The sequence below is a fragment of the Saccoglossus kowalevskii genome, chromosome 10, assembly GCF_978046115.1.
Source record: "Saccoglossus kowalevskii chromosome 10, keSacKowa6.1, whole genome shotgun sequence".
In the NCBI taxonomy this organism is placed as follows: Eukaryota; Metazoa; Hemichordata; class Enteropneusta; family Harrimaniidae; genus Saccoglossus; species Saccoglossus kowalevskii.
The window spans coordinates 14,882,032-14,900,876 of record NC_140650.1 but is presented as its reverse complement, the minus strand read 5'-3'; the positions used below and the strand labels follow the sequence as shown (position 1 = coordinate 14,900,876).

Genomic DNA, 18,845 nt, shown 5'->3' with positions numbered 1-18,845 from the left:
AATGACCTTATCGTGCCTATACATTATTTGTAGATGTCTCTGAATGACCTTACTGTGCCTATGCATTATTTGTAGATGTCTCTGAATGACCTTATCGTGCCTATGTATTATTTGTAGAGGTCTCTGAATGACTTTACTGTGTCTATGCATTATTTGTAGAGGTCTCTGAATGACCTTACTGTGCCTATGCATTATTTGTAGAGGTCTCTGAATGACCTTACTGTGCCTATGGATTATTTGTAGAGGTCTCTGAATGACCTTATCGTGCCTATGCATTATTTGTAGAGGTCTCTGAATGACCTTACTGTGCCTATGCATTATTTGTAGATTGTCTCTGAATGACCTTACTGTGCCTATGCATTATTTGTAGAGGTCTCTGAATGACTTTACTGTGTCTATGCATTATTTGTAGAGGTCTCTGAATGACCTTACTGTGCCTATGTATTATTTGTAGATGTCTCTGAATGACCTTACTGTGCCTATGCATTATTTGTAGATGTCTCTGAATGACCTTACTGTGCCTATGCATTATTTGTAGATGTCTCTGAATGACCTTACTGTGCCTATGCATTATTTGTAGATGTCTCTGAATGACCTTACTGTGCCTATGCATTATTTGTAGATGTCTCTGAATGATCTTACTGTGCATATGCATTATTTGTAGAGGTCTCTGAATGACTTTACTGTGTCTATGCATTATTTGTAGAGGTCTCTGAATGACCTTACTGTGCCTATGTATTATTTGTAGATGTCTCTGAATGACCTTACTGTGCCTATGCATTATTTGTAGATTGTCTCTGAATGACCTTACTGTGCCTATGCATTATTTGTAGATGTCTCTGAATGACCTTACTGTGCCTATGCATTATTTGTAGATGTCTCTGAATGATCTTACTGTGCCTATGTATTATTTGTAGAGGTCTCTGAATGACCTTACGGTGCCTATGTATTATTTGTAGAGGTCTCTGAATGACCTTATCGTGCCTATGTGTTATTTGTAGAGGTCTCTGAATGACTTTACTGTGTCTATGCATTATTTGTAGAGGTCTCTGAAAAGACCTTACTGTGCCTATGTATTATTTGTAGAGGTCTCTGAATGACCTTACGGTGCCTATGTATTATTTGTAGAGGTCTCTGAATGACCTTATCGTGCCTATGCATTATTTGTAGAGGTCTCTGAATGACTTTACTGTGTCTATGCATTATTTGTAGATGTCTCTGAAAAGACGTTACTGTGCCTATGTATTATTTGTAGAGGTCTCTGAATGACCTTACGGTGCCTATGTATTATTTGTAGAGGTCTCTGAATGACCTTATCGTGCCTATGCATTATTTGTAGAGGTCTCTGAATGACTTTACTGTGTCTATGCATTATTTGTAGAGGTCTCTGAAAAGACCTTACTGTGCCTATGTATTATTTGTAGAGGTCCCTGAATGACCTTATCGTGCCTATACATTATTTGTAGATGTCTCTGAATGACCTTACTGTGCCTATGCATTATTTGTAGATGTCTCTGAATGACCTTATCGTGCCTATGTATTATTTGTAGAGGTCTCTGAATGACTTTACTGTGTCTATGCATTATTTGTAGAGGTCTCTGAATGACCTTACTGTGCCTATGCATTATTTGTAGAGGTCTCTGAATGACCTTACTGTGCCTATGCATTATTTGTAGAGGTCTCTGAATGACCTTATCGTGCCTATACATTATTTGTAGAGGTCTCTGAATGACCTTACTGTGCCTATGCATTATTTGTAGATTGTCTCTGAATGACCTTACTGTGCCTATGCATTATTTGTAGAGGTCTCTGAATGACTTTACTGTGTCTATGCATTATTTGTAGAGGTCTCTGAATGACCTTACTGTGCCTATGTATTATTTGTAGATGTCTCTGAATGACCTTACTGTGCCTATGCATTATTTGTAGATGTCTCTGAATGACCTTACTGTGCCTATGCATTATTTGTAGATGTCTCTGAATGACCTTACTGTGCCTATGCATTATTTGTAGATGTCTCTGAATGACCTTACTGTGCCTATGCATTATTTGTAGATGTCTCTGAATGATCTTACTGTGCATATGCATTATTTGTAGAGGTCTCTGAATGACTTTACTGTGTCTATGCATTATTTGTAGAGGTCTCTGAATGACCTTACTGTGCCTATGTATTATTTGTAGATGTCTCTGAATGACCTTACTGTGCCTATGCATTATTTGTAGATTGTCTCTGAATGACTTTACTGTGTCTATGCATTATTTGTAGAGGTCTCTGAATGACCTTACTGTGCCTATGCATTATTTGTAGATGTCTCTGAATGACCTTACTGTGCCTATGCATTATTTGTAGATGTCTCTGAATGATCTTACTGTGCCTATGCATTATTTGTAGAGGTCTCTGAATGACCTTACTGTGCCTATGCATTATTTGTAGATGTCTTTGAATGACCTTACTGTGCCTATGCATTATTTGTAGATGTCTCTGAATGACCTTACTGTGCCTATGTATTATTTGTAGATGTCTCTGAATGACCTTACTGTGCCTATGCATTATTTGTAGATTGTCTCTAAATGACCTTACTGTGCCTATGCATTATTTGTAGATGTCTCTGAATGACCTTACTGTGCCTATGAATTATTTGTAGAGGTCTCTGAAAAATCTCAGCTAGCCTATGCATTATTTGTAGAGGTCTCTGAATGACCTTATCGTGCCTATGCATTATTTGTAGATGTCTCTGAAAAATAAGCTCAGCTAGTCTCTGCATTATTTGTAGATGTCTCTGAAAAGACCTTATCATGCCAATGCATTATTTGTAGAGGTCTCTGAAAAATCTCAACTTGCCTATGCATTTTTGTAGAGATCTCTGAAAGATTTCTTAAAGCATATATATTATATGATATTAATGATGAGTGGGAATTTTTGGTTTAAGTGCTTCACAGCCAGTTGGAAACTGTACCTTAAAAGATCACTGTTGAGGGCACTTTTTAACTCAAAAATGAAGTTTTTTGCCAAAAAATGACACCCATGCTTTTTAATTCAACTACTTTACCTCGAAATTGTGTTTCACATTTTTTTGTTAATTTGTGTAATTTCTTCTATTCCAGGACCAATGTTAATGTTTCCTCTGATATTTACTTAGAAGACAAGAATGGAGGAGTGTTACTGGCGTCGAGGGTTAGTTCTGCGGGGTGTAGTATGAGAAATGCCAGGGGAGTATTTCTATGGCTGTCACCCGGTAAATATGAACTCACTACAGATCATGGTAAGTTGCCATTCACAGTCAGCTCTGAAATAAACTCTATCTCTCTAAAATTCTCTCTATCAATCTCTTACGCAACACTTCAATATTTGTAGGAACATTTTCAGTGATGTTTGTTTCGACTTGAGCAATTTCATTTCAAATTCTAGCATCCTCATCAAATATGGTAGGAATTTTGATATGAAAATGAGTGTTATTACTTTACATAGTTTGCTACCATTAAAACATGAACAAAATTTATTACAATAAATTATTCAAAGATTGTTGTGTGATGATTAACATACATGCATGTCATTAATATTAAAGGTTTTCACAGTGAAAGAAGGATGTGTGTACAAGAAAACATTCGCAAAATAATTTAAAAGGCGGCCATTTTGGAACATTTTCCATAGGATTCTATGTAAACACATTATTGCATGGATACTAATATATTTAAAATTCTCCAATTTTTTAAGACAGCCGTACGTAACCCTCATAACAGCTCACCGAAAACTAAACTACCGAGTATTCAAAACTATTCAAACTGGTAAACTATTCAAAACAAAAGCATATTTGATTAAATTTTTAGGTCGTTTTGCGGAAAACTTAGTTTGATGACCCTGTATTTTTATTTCAAAATTTTAAACATTACAGTAAAACCTAACCCCTCTTGCTGGATTTCAGAGTACTTTTATAATGATAGGAAACTATCTTAAGGGATCACATGTTCACTGCTGGCGATTTTGATGATTCCATGACCTTAGAAATGTACATTTCATATTAATCTTTCATTTCTAGAGCGCTGGGATAAAATGAAGAGTGGAACATGTGAAATGCAGGCACAGAAATGGTACCGGGCATCTCTTTATGTAAAGGTAATCTAGTGGCGAGCTTATATATATATATATATATATATATATATATATATATATATATATATATATAAAAAAAAAAGGTTTTGTTTCTCGTTGTAGAGAAAAATTATGGCGTGATGCAGTTTTAATTTTTGTTTGTGCCAAGATTATTTAATACCAGCACTATATGTATTTGGCAGTTAATGTTTCTTATCTTAAAGGGGAACCGATACTATAAATTGGGGCAAGATGGCCACTGCAATTAGTCTGCTAATCCGAACCAAGTAGATCAAATCGTGGCGGGTGCTCTGAGAAATGTGCCTTTTACAATGTTTAGAGATCAAGCTGTGATTCCAAATACATTTCTACGAGGGTATGAATATGAACTCTAGTGATTACACTCGTCTGGTTGGGCTTTTGATGTATAAAAGTTGTTATTTTCGGTTGAAACATGCCGCGACCAGTAACAATTGTGAGTTTAAAATGGCGGCTAATGTATGCAAAATGCGTGTCAATCACAGTTTGAGTGTGCGAGCATAATAAGCATTCATTTACTTAGTGGACAGAGATGGAGTTAATTACCCATGAGCACATGGTGCAATCCATGGGATTGAGCGGTTTCCCTTTAAATAATGCTTTCAAATGCACGCTTTGAAGGTTAGTTTGAGTTTGCATACTTTGGATTTTGTTGTTGTTGGTGTAAACAGAAAGTGTATATAGTTATAGTTGTATCTTTATCCTCGGCTGTGCGGTCAATATAAATCATATATGACTGAAACAAAATAAATTCATTTACAAATACATATTTACAAAAAATGTGCATAGCCAACTTCTCGTTGCCATTTACTGATACTGTATTTGGTCAGACCAATTTGTTTGCTAAAACCAAGGCATGTAAGGTTTCTATTTTTATTCCAAAATTTGTGCTTCATTATGATTGAACTGAATAAATTCAGAAATAATCTTAACAAACATGACGATGCATGTGACGACTAGAAACATGCATTTTCTGATCCTTGTTTTAGTTTACTGTTGCGCTTTTCTTTACCCAGGATTCTAAAGTCATTGCACATCTGAATGGTAAAAAGTTGTTTGATGTTAACATAGAAGTTGGATCATCCAAAGGATGGGCTGCGATAGGTACACTCGCTCACAATTATGCACAGTTTGACAACTTTAATATTGACCCAACAGGATAACACAAAGCATATGCAATCAATTTACAGGAATCTACACGACAATCGTGAGGACAGGATCTGCATTTTCTGTAATTTTAAACAGTGTCCTCTGTCTGTATACTGTAGTGACTACTGTACTTAAAAGCCGATTGTAATGAAATATTAAAATAAATTGAAATGTACTTGGTACAATCTATCTGGTAATTACCATATTACTTTATGATATAGTATATATTATCTAATACTACTTTATTGGTTTGAAAGTCTATTGTTACACACATTATTCATCACAGGTATTTACCAGTTTGTATTTCTAAACATTGTTTTTGAAATAAAATGTACCGGTATTATACATCTGTCACAGTAACGCTGCGTGTCTGTCATAAAAACCTCATATTATACATTTGTTATCGTAACACTATTAAAGTTACAGCATGCAGTAATTTGCAGTATTACATTAAGTATTTATATACTTCACTGCAGAATTAAAACAGAAAATGCGGAGAAAGAAAATTTTTTTAATTTAATGTATACATGTACCATTTTTTAAAATAAGACTTATTTTGACAATTTATCTAAGTTACCATATTTTGCTTCTGAATATCAGAGACAAAATCAACCACGAAACAGTTGTCAAATTTAGAACAAGTCTAAAAATCCAATAGGCAGCATTTTTCTGTATGCACAGTTCAACTGTGTTTCATCCAGTCTTATGAGTGGGTAGCATACATCAATTGTCTTACTTTATAAGTGTTTTGTGTTGCACTAGACTGCTATATTCTTGACTATAGACTGACATCCATATCAAACTTGCCAGTGGACACCTTTGGGAATTTCACTTGCAGAGCAATGAAACAAAATTTACTCTGGGCAGATATTGTACTTTTAATTTTTTGTTTATGAAGACAGGCAATTTTTTGCATTATACACGAGTATTTGAGAAAATTCTGATATAAATGTAATGTTTGGGGAAAATATTACATTTCAACATTTTGTTTGAATTCTTGAGAATGCCTAGTGTAACCAATCTAAATATAAACTATCGGTAACATCAGGGAATATGTCCGTTTTTCTGTAGAAGTAAAACAAGCCATTTAGATGAGTTTGTGCAATAGAGAAAGCAGAAATCGTTCAGCTACCAACTCAGAACTTGTCAATATATAATGTTAGTCTAAAGTTTGATCTAAAATGGCAGAAATGCATATTTAGCTTCCAAGCTGTATTATGTGTTAATATGCACTGAATTGACATCAGCAGTTACGAAATTCGCGAGTTAGAACCAGACTGATTTTTTTTTCTTCCTGAAATACCTAAATTTCAGACATGCACCAAATCCTGCTTTAGAACACACTCATCATAACTATCCTAGGAAGTATGCAATGTTCTATGTTTGCGCGAGATTCAATGGTCTTGTTGATGCCCAAAGCTGCTGAAAATTTGATCACAGCCGAATATACCTACTAGTATATATAATTGTTGCTTTTGGTACATAGCACATACTACATCATAAATACTAATAAAATATAGTAGATAATACTGCTCCAAAGTGAATGCCATTCAGCCATCTTGAATATGATCACAACACAAATACATGTGCAAAGGTACGACACAATGTATGGTGTATTTGGTCAAGGCTTACAGGTGCAAATGCATAGAAATGAAATAATAAGTTACCATTTTCAAACTTTGTCAGAGAACGGATTTAGAAGCGACTAAACTACACAGTGTAGTAAGCATCCCACACAGTTATATCTTAAGAAATAGCACAATTTTATTTGCATATCATCAATGTAAACATTAAAACAAGTAATCTACATTGTAGAGTATGATGCCATATCAACACAGCAGAAAAGTTTAAAAAGAACAGCTCAATAATTACCGGGGTATTGACTTGTAATGAGCAATACCATGCGTAATAACGGTATTTCAAAACTAACGTAAACGACTCAGTTCAGTCAAACTAACTCTACTTTTCTAATACAATACGCTATAATGCCACAACTTACAAATCCTCCAATGTGAGTGATTTCACATCCGTTCATACCATCACCAGTACACGCGTTTCGCAAAGATATATTTTATTTTCATTCAAATATAGGAAATATATTCCTTCAAGCTTTCATCACAGTATAAACTATGCAATATATATTTACCGACTAGCCCTTCATGTAAGACCAAAGCCAGAATTAAACTAACCTAACATAAAATCACAGTTGATTACTACCATTGGACCATTTCACTTACATTAAGCTAAAATTCAAAGAAATATTCAAGACACTTTTTGGTGCTCCTTGTCCAAGTTTTGTATGAATTAAAAATAGTTTTGCTGAGTCTTACATGAAGGGACCCAAGTTGATATACTCAGTGTGCATGCACAGAATTTTTCTTCAATGTTATATCCTTTATGCTGAACGTCACTTTTTCTTTATGCTTTAGCGGCTGTGAATTCATACAGAACCTGCAATTGGAAAAAGTAGGAGACAAATTCAGTTACAGTAGGCAGATTTAAATATTCAAAGAATTTTGAGCAAAAACATAAATGTGCTGCTTCCTGCCTTGTACATCTAGTTGCAGCTACTGCCATGTACATCTAGTTGCAGCTACTGCCATGTACATCTAGTTGCAGTCATACTGCTTCTGCGATGTACATCTACTTGCAGCCATACTGCTTCTGCGATGTACATTTAGTTGCAGCCATACTGCTTCTGCGATGTACATTTAGTTGCAGCCATACTGCTTCTGCGATGTACATTAAGTTGCAGTCATACTCCTTCTGCGATGTACCGGTACATTTAGTTGCAGCCATACTGCTTCTGCGATGTACATTTAGTTGCAGCCATATTGCTTCTGCGATGTACATTTAGTTGCAGCCATACTGCTTCTGCCATGTACATCTACTTGCAGTTTCTGCCATGTACGTCTAGTTGCAGCCATACTGCTACTGCCATGTACATCTACTTGCAGCTTCTACCATGTACATCTACTTGCAGCTATACTGCCTCTGCCATGTACATCTACTTGCAGCCACACTGCTACTGCCATGTACATCTACTTGCAGCTTCTACCATGTACATCTACTTGCAGCTATACTGCCTCTGCCATGTACATCTACTTGCAGCCATACTGCCTCTGCCATGTACATCTACTTGCAGCCACACTGCTACTGCCATGTACATCTACTTGCAGCTATACTGCCTCTGCCATGTACATCTACTTGCAGCCATACTGCCTCTGCCATGTACATCTACTTGCAGCCACACTGCTACTGCCATGTACATCTACTTGCAGCTATACTGCCTCTGCCATGTACATCTACTTGCAGCTATACTGCCTCTGCCATGTACATCTACTTGCAGCCACACTGCTACTGCCATGTACATCTACTTGCAGCTTCTACCATGTACATCTACTTGCAGCTATACTGCCTCTGCCATGTACATCTACTTGCAGCCATACTGCCTCTGCCATGTACATCTACTTGCAGCCACACTGCTACTGCCATGTACATCTACTTGCAGCTATACTGCCTCTGCCATGTACATCTACTTGCAGCTATACTGCCTCTGCCATGTACATCTACTTGCAGCCACACTGCTACTGCCATGTACATCTACTTGCAGCTTCTACCATGTACATCTACTTGCAGCTATACTGCCTCTGCCATGTACATCTACTTGCAGCCACACTGCTACTGCCATGTACATCTACTTGCAGCTTCTACCATGTACATCTACTTGCAGCTATACTGCCTCTGCCATGTACATCTACTTGCAGCCATACTGCCTCTGCCATGTACATCTACTTGCAGCCACACTGCTACTGCCATGTACATCTACTTGCAGCTTCTACCATGTACATCTACTTGCAGCTATACTGTCTCTGCCATGTACATCTACTTGCAGCCATACTGCCTCTGCCATGTACATCTACTTGCAGCCACACTGCTACTGCCATGTACATCTACTTGCAGCTTCTGCCATGTACATCTACTTGCAGCTATACTGCCTCTGCCATGTACATCTACTTGCAGCCACACTGCTACTGCCATGTACATCTACTTGCAGCTTCTACCATGTACATCTACTTGCAGCTATACTGCCTCTGCCATGTACATCTACTTGCAGCCATACTGCCTCTGCCATGTACATCTACTTGCAGCCATACTGCCTCTGCCATGTACATCTACTTGCAGCCACACTGCTACTGCCATGTACATCTACTTGCAGCTTCTACCATGTACATCTACTTGCAGCTATACTGCCTCTGCCATGTACATCTACTTGCAGCCATACTGCCTCTGCCATGTACATCTACTTGCAGCCACACTGCTACTGCCATGTACATCTACTTGCAGCTTCTACCATGTACATCTACTTGCAGCTATACTGCCTCTGCCATGTACATCTACTTGCAGCTATACTGCCTCTGCCATGTACATCTACTTGCAGCCACACTGCTACTGCCATGTACATCTACTTGCAGCCGCACGGCTTCTACCATGTACATCTACTTGCAGCTATACTGCCTCTGCCATGTACATCTACTTGCAGCCATACTGCCTCTGCCATGTACATCTACTTGCAGCCACACTGCTACTGCCATGTACATCTACTTGCAGCCACACTGCTACTGCCATGTACATCTACTTGCAGCTTCTACCATGTACATCTACTTGCAGCCGCACGGCTTCTGCCATGTACATCTACTTGCAGCTATACTGCCTCTGCCATGTACATCTACTTGCAGCTATACTGCCTCTGCCATGTACATCTACTTGCAGCCATACTGCCTCTGCCATGTACATCTACTTGCAGCCACACTGCTACTGCCATGTACATCTACTTGCAGCTTCTACCATGTACATCTACTTGCAGCTATACTGTCTCTGCCATGTACATCTACTTGCAGCCACACTGCTACTGCCATGTACATCTACTTGCAGCTTCTACCATGTACATCTACTTGCAGCTATACTGCCTCTGCCATGTACATCTACTTGCAGCCATACTGCCTCTGCCATGTACATCTACTTGCAGCCACACTGCTACTGCCATGTACATCTACTTGCAGCTATACTGCCTCTGCCATGTACATCTACTTGCAGCTATACTGCCTCTGCCATGTACATCTACTTGCAGCTTCTACCATGTACATCTACTTGCAGCTATACTGCCTCTGCCATGTACATCTACTTGCAGCCATACTGCCTCTGCCATGTACATCTACTTGCAGCCACACTGCTTCTACCATGAACATCTACTTGCAGCTATACTGTCTCTGCCATGTACATCTACTTGCAGCCACACTGCTACTGCCATGTACATCTACTTGCAGCTTCTACCATGTACATCTACTTGCAGCTATACTGCCTCTGCCATGTACATCTACTTGCAGCCATACTGTCTCTGCCATGTACATCTACTTGCAGCCACACTGCTACTGCCATGTACATCTACTTGCAGCCACACGGCTTCTGCCATGTACATCTACTTGCAGCTATACTGCCTCTGCCATGTACATCTACTTGCAGCTATACTGCCTCTGCCATGTACATCTACTTGCAGCCACACTGCTACTGCCATGTACATCTACTTGCAGCCACACGGCTTCTGCCATGTACATCTACTTGCAGCCACACGGCTTCTACCATGTACATCTACTTGCAGCCGCACGGCTTCTGCCATGTACATCTACTTGCAGCTATACTGCCTCTGCCATGTACATCTACTTGCAGCTATACTGCCTCTGCCATGTACATCTACTTGCAGCCACACTGCTACTGCCATGTACATCTACTTGCAGCCGCACAGCTTCTACCATGTACATCTACTTGCAGCCGCACGGCTTCTGCCATGTACATCTACTTGCAGCCGCACGGCTTCTGCCATGTACATCTACTTGCAGCCACACTGCTACTGCCATGTACATCTACTTGCAGCTTCTACCATGTACATCTACTTGCAGCCGCACGGCTTCTACCATGTACATCTACTTGCAGCCGCACGGCTTCTGCCATGTACATCTACTTGCAGCCGCACGGCTTCTGCCATGTACATCTACTTGCAGCTATACTGCCTCTGCCATGTACATCTACTTGCAGCTATACTGCCTCTGCCATGTACATCTACTTGCAGCTATACTGCCTCTGCCATGTACATCTACTTGCAGCCACACTGCTTCTACCATGTACATCTACTTGCAGCCGCACGGCTTCTACCATGTACATCTACTTGCAGCCGCACGGCTTCTGCCATGTACATCTACTTGCAGCCGCACGGCTTCTGCCATGTACATCTACTTGCAGCCGCACGGCTTCTGCCATGTACATCTACTTGCAGCCACACTGCTACTGCCATGTACATCTACTTGCAGCCGCACGGCTTCTACCATGTACATCTACTTGCAGCCGCACGGCTTCTGCCATGTACATCTACTTGCAGCCGCACAGCTTCTGCCATGTACATCTACTTGCAGCCGCACTGTTTTACCTTATAGTTACAGTAACACAGTTTATATTGTGTTAATTTTATACTTATTGTTACCTTGTCGGTGCAGCTATATATGTTGTTTGTGTTGTAAATATGTACATGGTACCACACTCGAACGTGTTAGCACCCATGCATCACTTTTGGGACATTTCTATTTTCGGGTTCATTCCAAAGTCGCAATATCCCCTCAATCTGTCACACAGTGAACTAAAACTGTCATTTGCTCTCTTTTTGCACGGGTAAGCGCCCACCCATAAAAAAATCATGATTTTCTGAATTGAGGACACTTAACGCTAATGCAGTCGAGTACGGTAATTATAACTGATAACGACTTACTTTTTGAATTCTTCAATTTCTCTTTCAAAGTCATCCAACTCCCCACTGTCAGTATTTTCTCTTGGCATGAAGATCTCATCTGCAGAGGAGAGAAAGACTTAAGTGCGTGGTCAAACTTTACTACCAAATTAGAAATTAACAACCTACGATTTCACAAGACATCAAATTTGTATGAAATTTAGCAGGTATACACTTTGCACATTTTATTTTTAAATATTAGGCAAGAAATTGAGAGAGGACATGTCATCAGTCTTTTACATCTCCTCCAAGGTAGATACCTCCCACAAATAAGCGGAAGAAAGGCATTGGGAATTTGCAGGGGAAAGAGATAGAGGAAGGCCAAGAAACATCTGGTGTAGAACATAGGAACAGGAAATAGGAAGAAGGGGCACTAGACCAGAGCAGAAGAAAGTGGAATAAGACTGTCTGGCCTATGCTGGGGGTTAAATTTGCTGAACTAACTCATTCGAGGGTTGAACTTGAAAGTTCCAGATTTCTCAAGTTTATTCTAAATACCTCATACTGATAACTGTCGGGCGAAGACCTGATTACCTAATTGATTGTCCACTTGAATGTTCAAATATTATTATTTCATCAATATCTTTCATAGCCAAAAAAGCTTACATTTTGGATCATAGCCGAAAGCTGACATTTTGGATCATAGTCAAAGTCACAATTTCTCATTGAATATATTTATGTGCCATTCAAATTACTAAAACTGGTTAACTGTCTCTTGTTGATTTGCTAATTAAGGTGTTTGGATCTTACTCAAGTATCACTTAATTATGTTAAGAAACACAATCCCAAAGCACTAGAAGATCAAAACTAAATACTCACCGATGGAAGTACTCAGTTTATCTTTCTTGTTCTTCTTTTTTCTTTTACTACCATTGGTATTAATCGTATCAGTTGGTTGTCCTTTACCCATAGTGGGGTTCGTTTGCTTCGAGTTACTTTTACTTGGTTTTGAACTTGGCTGCGGAGCAGTAACATCATCAACAACAGGAGGGCTTTTTTTCTGTTTATTTTGCCTTGGACTGGGCAGCGGATTACTCACATCATCAGCAGTAGGGCTTTTGTGTTGTTGTTTATTTTGCCTTTGACTTGGTTGTGGTACACTTACATCGTTAACAGGAGGGCTTTTTCTGCGTTGTTGTTTACTTTGTCGTGGACTTGGCAGAGGAGTATCAACATCATCTGCAGTGCGACTTTTTCTTTGTTGTTTTTGCTTACCATTGATGCTTTCAATACTACTTTCACATTCTATACTCGACATATCAGAAGAGTTTCTGGGTGAATGTCTTTCTTTCTTGCGCTGTTTTTTTGATAGCTGTGGTGGTGGAGAAGGCATTGGGATAGGGTGTGCTAGTTTTTGGGGTGAAATAAATTTGCTTTGGTGAGACTCTGGTTTTTCATTTCTTTTCTGATCTTTTCCATTTTGTTGTTGTTGCTGCTGCTGCTGTTGTTGTTGTTGTTCTTGTTGTTGTTGTTGTTCCTGTTGTTGTTGCTGTTGCTGCTTTTTTTGTTGTTGCTGCTGCTGTTGCTGTAGTTGTTGCTGCTGCTGCTGTATACACCTACCATGATGTGGTCGAGTATATTTTTCGCTATCTTGATGAGGATGTTTTCCTACATGGTTTGTACATTTACTGTGTACCCCCGAATGCTGGCTTTGGTGTATATTATTGTTATTGCCATTTTGTTTTTGATTACACTTTTCTTCCAACCAATTTCTTTCAGCAATATCTTTCATCTGTTGGTTCTTTGTCTTCTCATCAACATTATGTTCAGCTTTCTCAGTTTGCAATGATTTCTCTCTATTTTCTTTTTGTTCCTGTTCCAGTTGTTCAGCTTCTCTCATTTTCTCTTTTTCTTCTTCTAGCCTCCTTTCTCTTGCCTCTATCTGTATATGCAAAGAAATAGAACTTTGTCTTTTTCAACTATTTAAAGTGTGGTAAACACTCACTTAAACTTTTGAAGGTGATTATATGCTTTTAAATGATGCTTTGAAATTTCTGTTGGTAATTGGAGGGAAAAGTCACAGAAACTGTAGCAAACCCAAAGTTAGCAGGAGCCCAGACTGTTGCTGTTGCTGACAACTATATTGATATCAGAAAACATTGATAGATTTGTAGAATTTATTGTCAAAGTGTTACTTACCCTCCTTTGTTTCTGTCTCAATCGTTTAGCAGCTTTAGCACTAACCGGTTGATGGTTTGCCATCTGAACCTTCTTTTGAGTGGCACCATTAATAAAACTTAAAAGTTCATCAACCTCTCTACTATCTCTCAGCAAACTATGACTTTCTCTCTCATTGCCTGGAGCTGGTGATACTTCTTTGGGTTGCTAGAAACAACATACCGATAGTGATTATTGTAAGGTTATGTATTCTCAAATTGGAACCATGCCTGGTCCATTACAAACAAAAGGTGACTTAAAGATGTCAGTAGAGTTTCAGTTTCTTATCTAAGATAGTTTATTCATCCAAGTTTGTGGGTGGATATACATATTGTAGTAGGTTGTGGCCGAATCTGATTGCATGTTGTATTTTTTTTTTTACCTCGCATTGCGTGAATCCATGTAATCAGCCAATTGAAGTAAACCAGAGATAAATTTCAACTATGACTGATGGGAACTAACAAAATCAGATGTATCACATTGGACAGCGACAATAAAGACACTGAAGTGATGCTTGTATGACAAACACATTTAAAAGCACACTCACTTTTCGTTGTTTTAATCTAAGTCGTAGTTTATCGCGTATTTCAGTATAGTTCTTGCTAGTTGGTGCTACAGGAGGACCTCCATGTCCGAAGAATTCACAGTAACAACAATCACAGAATTTTCCATCTTTTTCTTTACCCGATGTACTCGATGTGCAATTACTTTTCTCAGAACAACTATCATCCACGTCTTCAATGTCATAGGAACGATTACCAACACTTTCCGCATCACTGTGCAAATAAAAATTGAAATTGATAGTGGTCTTTACAGATATGTGAATATGCAATGTACATCTTTCAAACTGCTCACACTTTGAGGAGGAAATCAAAATCAAACCAGCGGTTTCTGACATGGTATCAGAGGAGCCCCAAAGCGCACCAAATGCTTAAAGTTCAGTGTAGCGCCTCATTTTCGAAAACAGATTAGACATATACAAACATAAATTGTTGTAAAATAGGGCAACTAAACGTAAATAATAAATTCCTGAAAGGACTTATACAATTTTAGGACATTGTAGCAAGGTTTCTGTGTGACCAATTTCTTGTTGCATAAATGTTTTTTTTTCCAAACACAGCTGTCTGATAGTTACTGGTACTTTCATTTGAGTATAATGCATATGAACAAGATAGTTATATTTTTTGTTCCATAACAAATATTAACTACAATCATATTCAGTTGTGTGAAAGATACAAAAGAAAATTGTTTAGTGTTCTTTACTTATTACTTACTTTACTTATTTTTTCAGATCCATTTTCTTAAAAAACGTTTAATAAATTTTTTTGTTTTGCAAATTTCTCCAAAATACCAATTATGAAGTGGTCCACCCATGTTGACCAATTCAGTATATCAAAATACGTATTGAAAGCTGGGGTCTGCTTCCACATATGGCGACAGTCAAACAATTGAAAACCATTACTGAAAATTTGGAGTCTGTTGAACAGCTTTGCTGCAATCATCCATTATTGTATGTACTGGAACAGTACGAAAAAAAGCCTAAAAACTAAGTTGAAGCAAAAAGACTATTTGACCCTGTTCCAGTGGCCGCGCAGCACACAAATACCATAGTGCATCAGCAAGGCTTAAATCGTATCGAGACATTGGCATTAGAGTGCCAACAAATTCAGTCTTTCACACTTTATGGCTTGTGTCCATTCAAATTATTATCCTTAAACATATGCTTGATCCAAACTTTTACATATGAATTTAGTCGGGACTATTCGATTATGGTCACTATAGACAGGCAGCCAATCTATACAGGTAGCAGTTAACACAGGTTTGACTACTAACAAACTGACTCTTGATTTTGGGTGATTCCATTCCATTTGATTCCATTCCATCCATACAACATCAGTTCTGTTAGAAGGCACAGCGCCACTCACAGTGAGAGAATTGCTGTAAAGTATGGCTGACATACAAAGAATTACTTACCTTGACATGTTTGATGTTGTTGTACACAACCCAGTGATAGGATCAATGATTCCTGGAGTGGATCTATTCGATTGTTTGCATTGACCATGTATACAACTTGACGGAACACCTACAGTGACAAAACATGTAAACTATTACTGTAAAATTTGTATTAGAAGCCGCGGCTTCTATTAAAATGGTACAATGCAACAGAGGGGATGCGGCTTCTATTAGAGCATCTACACATATGAGAAATGGCGAATTTTTGGGTCTCAATTATTCAAAACGAATGGGTGCGACTTCTTTTAGGGATGCGGCTTCTAATACAAATTTTACGGTATGTCATGAATAGTGCTAAGAAGCAAATTTCACTCATACCTGTGTCATAATAGCATTACACAGACCCTGTGAGTCTTAGAAGCAGTTACAAGTACTTAGACAACACTTTGAATCGTATAGTATCTGGTATGGAACACCTTCAAGGCATTGTTCAGTTAAATGTGGAAGATATGATGTCTCAAATACCGTGGAATACTTTATTTTCACTGAAAAGGCTTTTTGGGCATTTTGTATGGAATTTATTTTCACTGATTTTTGATTAGTTTAATGTGAAATATAGGAAAAAAGTATATTCGCTGGATTTTATTTTCAAGGAATCATCCCTTCAACGAAATTAGCGAAAATAAATTCCAAGCGAAAATAAAGTATTCTACATTAATTGCAGAAATCATTCCACAACTGTTTGATCATCAGAATTAAAATATTTTTATGATTTGAAGCGCTGTCAAGTTAAATAGAAACTCTCATAAGTTAGCATGTTCTGGACATTGAGACAACATTCTGATCAAGAGGAAAAAGTACATTTTTGAAGTTATCCATATAACATGAACATAAAAAGTATAAACAACTGCTTACCAATGGAAGGATTGCCAATAGCCCTTGCTGCCTCTTCTTTGGCATGGTTAATTGCAGCTTGTCGTAGCAATTCAGGCGTTAGTTTATTAGGTAGTCTATCATGCTGATGAGAATGTAAGGTGTGAGTAAACTGATTATGCCTGACACAGTAATCAACATGCAAACCGCTTCCATCTTTTGACTGGTTATCCTGACTTGACTCTTCGGTGCATTGCTTCTCCCGATTCACTCGGCGATGATGGTGGTGATGATGATGATGATGATGGCGATGTTTAGTCTGCATTGTTGGAACTTTACCAGTCTCTTCATGCCCATTCGCTATAGTTGAGGTTTGTGTGGTGTCACTGCTGCTGGTGGTCTCCGTGGATGTGGTAGTCGTCGTTGGCTGTGTGAACTGACTCTCTGCTTCATTTCCAGTTACACCAAACTTGCGCGAGTTAAGCATAACCTTGGCACTTTCATAAGCATTATCCCACTCTCCGTACGCATGATAAATATGTTCATGTAGTGCTTCTTGGGAGTTTATATCCATACTGAGCGCAGACAAATTGATAGTGGCGGCTCTACCAAGTTTAGGTGATGTAGATGAATACAAGTGTGGATGGATCAATGAATGGATTGAACTATTACTCTGCTGGCTTGGAGTTATAGTATTATGCAAATGAGGATATAAATAATAGGAAGCTGGTTTAGGAATAGATCCTCCAAGTTTCTTGTCCAATTCCTTGGCACATGCATGACATTCACACGATTCATTTTTGGTCTCAACTGTACCCGTTTCCTGTAAAGTCACACAAAAAACATAATGAAAATACTGAAGCACTGGTATAGGGAGAATCGCTAATTATAATAACAGGAATACTGTAATTTCTCTTTATAAGTGTATCTCCAATAATTATTTTGCAAATCAAACAAGATTTGACATCACCTAGTAGCGAACAATTCACAGTATACGAGGATGGATATATTCTGAATGCAGGGACATTAAAATTCTAACTTCAGAATAGATTAAATGTTTGATTTGTTAACAAGAATCACTTACTGTAACACTGCTTCTCTGCTCTGATTTATCATTTCTGCTACAAGACTCGCATTCGCAATCTTCTTCTTCATCTTCATCCTCGTCGTCATCATCTTCCTCGTCGTCGTCGTCATCATCATCCTCATCATCATCCTCGTCCTCATCATCATCTTCATCGTCGTCATCATCTTCATCATAATCATCATTTCCACTATCATGGAAATCATGATTTACCTCATTCTGTGATGGCTTAACACATGCATGACGGGAATTTGATGATGCTGAAGTGTCATCTGAGTCTAAAGGTTCAGGTTCATCATCACCTTTCTGGTCAAAATCAGATTGATGACTGATTGGTGAATTTAACCTGCAAGAAAGAACAATGTAATACTGAGTGATTTAAATTATTGAGTTGCATTTTGACGAGAAAGTAAACACATCATTAAGACAAAAATAGAGCCACAACTACCCTATTGGTGGCATTAGTACTTAAATATTTTCGTATGGAGTGAAATTTGAGTGGTGCAGAATATGTCAACTTTGAGTAATTATGTGTATGACCTTTGTACCAAGGTTGAATGGAATCAGCCTAGATAGGTTCAAAACATGGTTGAACAGAGGGAAACATGTGGAAATACAAACAAGAACGAAGCCTTAATTAATAGTGCTCCATATAGGTACATGCA

General features: G+C 38.4%; 2 protein-coding genes across 3 annotated transcripts in view; one reads left to right on the top strand and one right to left on the bottom strand.

The window, feature by feature from the left end:
- LOC100376265 (galactocerebrosidase-like) overlaps positions 1 to 5,638 on the top strand; it is a 39,252-nt gene extending 33,614 nt beyond the window's left edge. The window contains exons 13-15 of the mRNA XM_002734904.3: positions 3,106 to 3,263; positions 4,038 to 4,114; positions 5,146 to 5,638. Of these exons, the coding sequence (XP_002734950.1) occupies positions 3,106 to 3,263; positions 4,038 to 4,114; positions 5,146 to 5,292 (382 nt within the window). The 3' untranslated portion in view covers positions 5,293 to 5,638. The remainder of the gene's footprint in view (positions 1 to 3,105; positions 3,264 to 4,037; positions 4,115 to 5,145) is intronic.
- Positions 5,639 to 7,017: 1,379 nt separating this feature from the next.
- Positions 7,018 to 18,845, bottom strand: part of LOC100376419 (protein FAM193A-like) — a 26,968-nt gene continuing 15,140 nt past the window's right edge. For both annotated transcript variants that reach the window (XM_006816679.3, XM_078009402.2), the window contains 8 exons: positions 18,181 to 18,526; positions 17,139 to 17,919; positions 16,245 to 16,353; positions 14,818 to 15,046; positions 14,253 to 14,438; positions 12,933 to 13,995; positions 12,096 to 12,174; positions 7,018 to 7,729 (listed from right to left, as the gene is read on the bottom strand). In XM_006816679.3, coding sequence (XP_006816742.1) covers positions 7,633 to 7,729; positions 12,096 to 12,174; positions 12,933 to 13,995; positions 14,253 to 14,438; positions 14,818 to 15,046; positions 16,245 to 16,353; positions 17,139 to 17,919; positions 18,181 to 18,526 — 2,890 coding nt within the window. In that variant the 3' untranslated portion in view covers positions 7,018 to 7,632. The remainder of the gene's footprint in view (positions 7,730 to 12,095; positions 12,175 to 12,932; positions 13,996 to 14,252; positions 14,439 to 14,817; positions 15,047 to 16,244; positions 16,354 to 17,138; positions 17,920 to 18,180; positions 18,527 to 18,845) is intronic.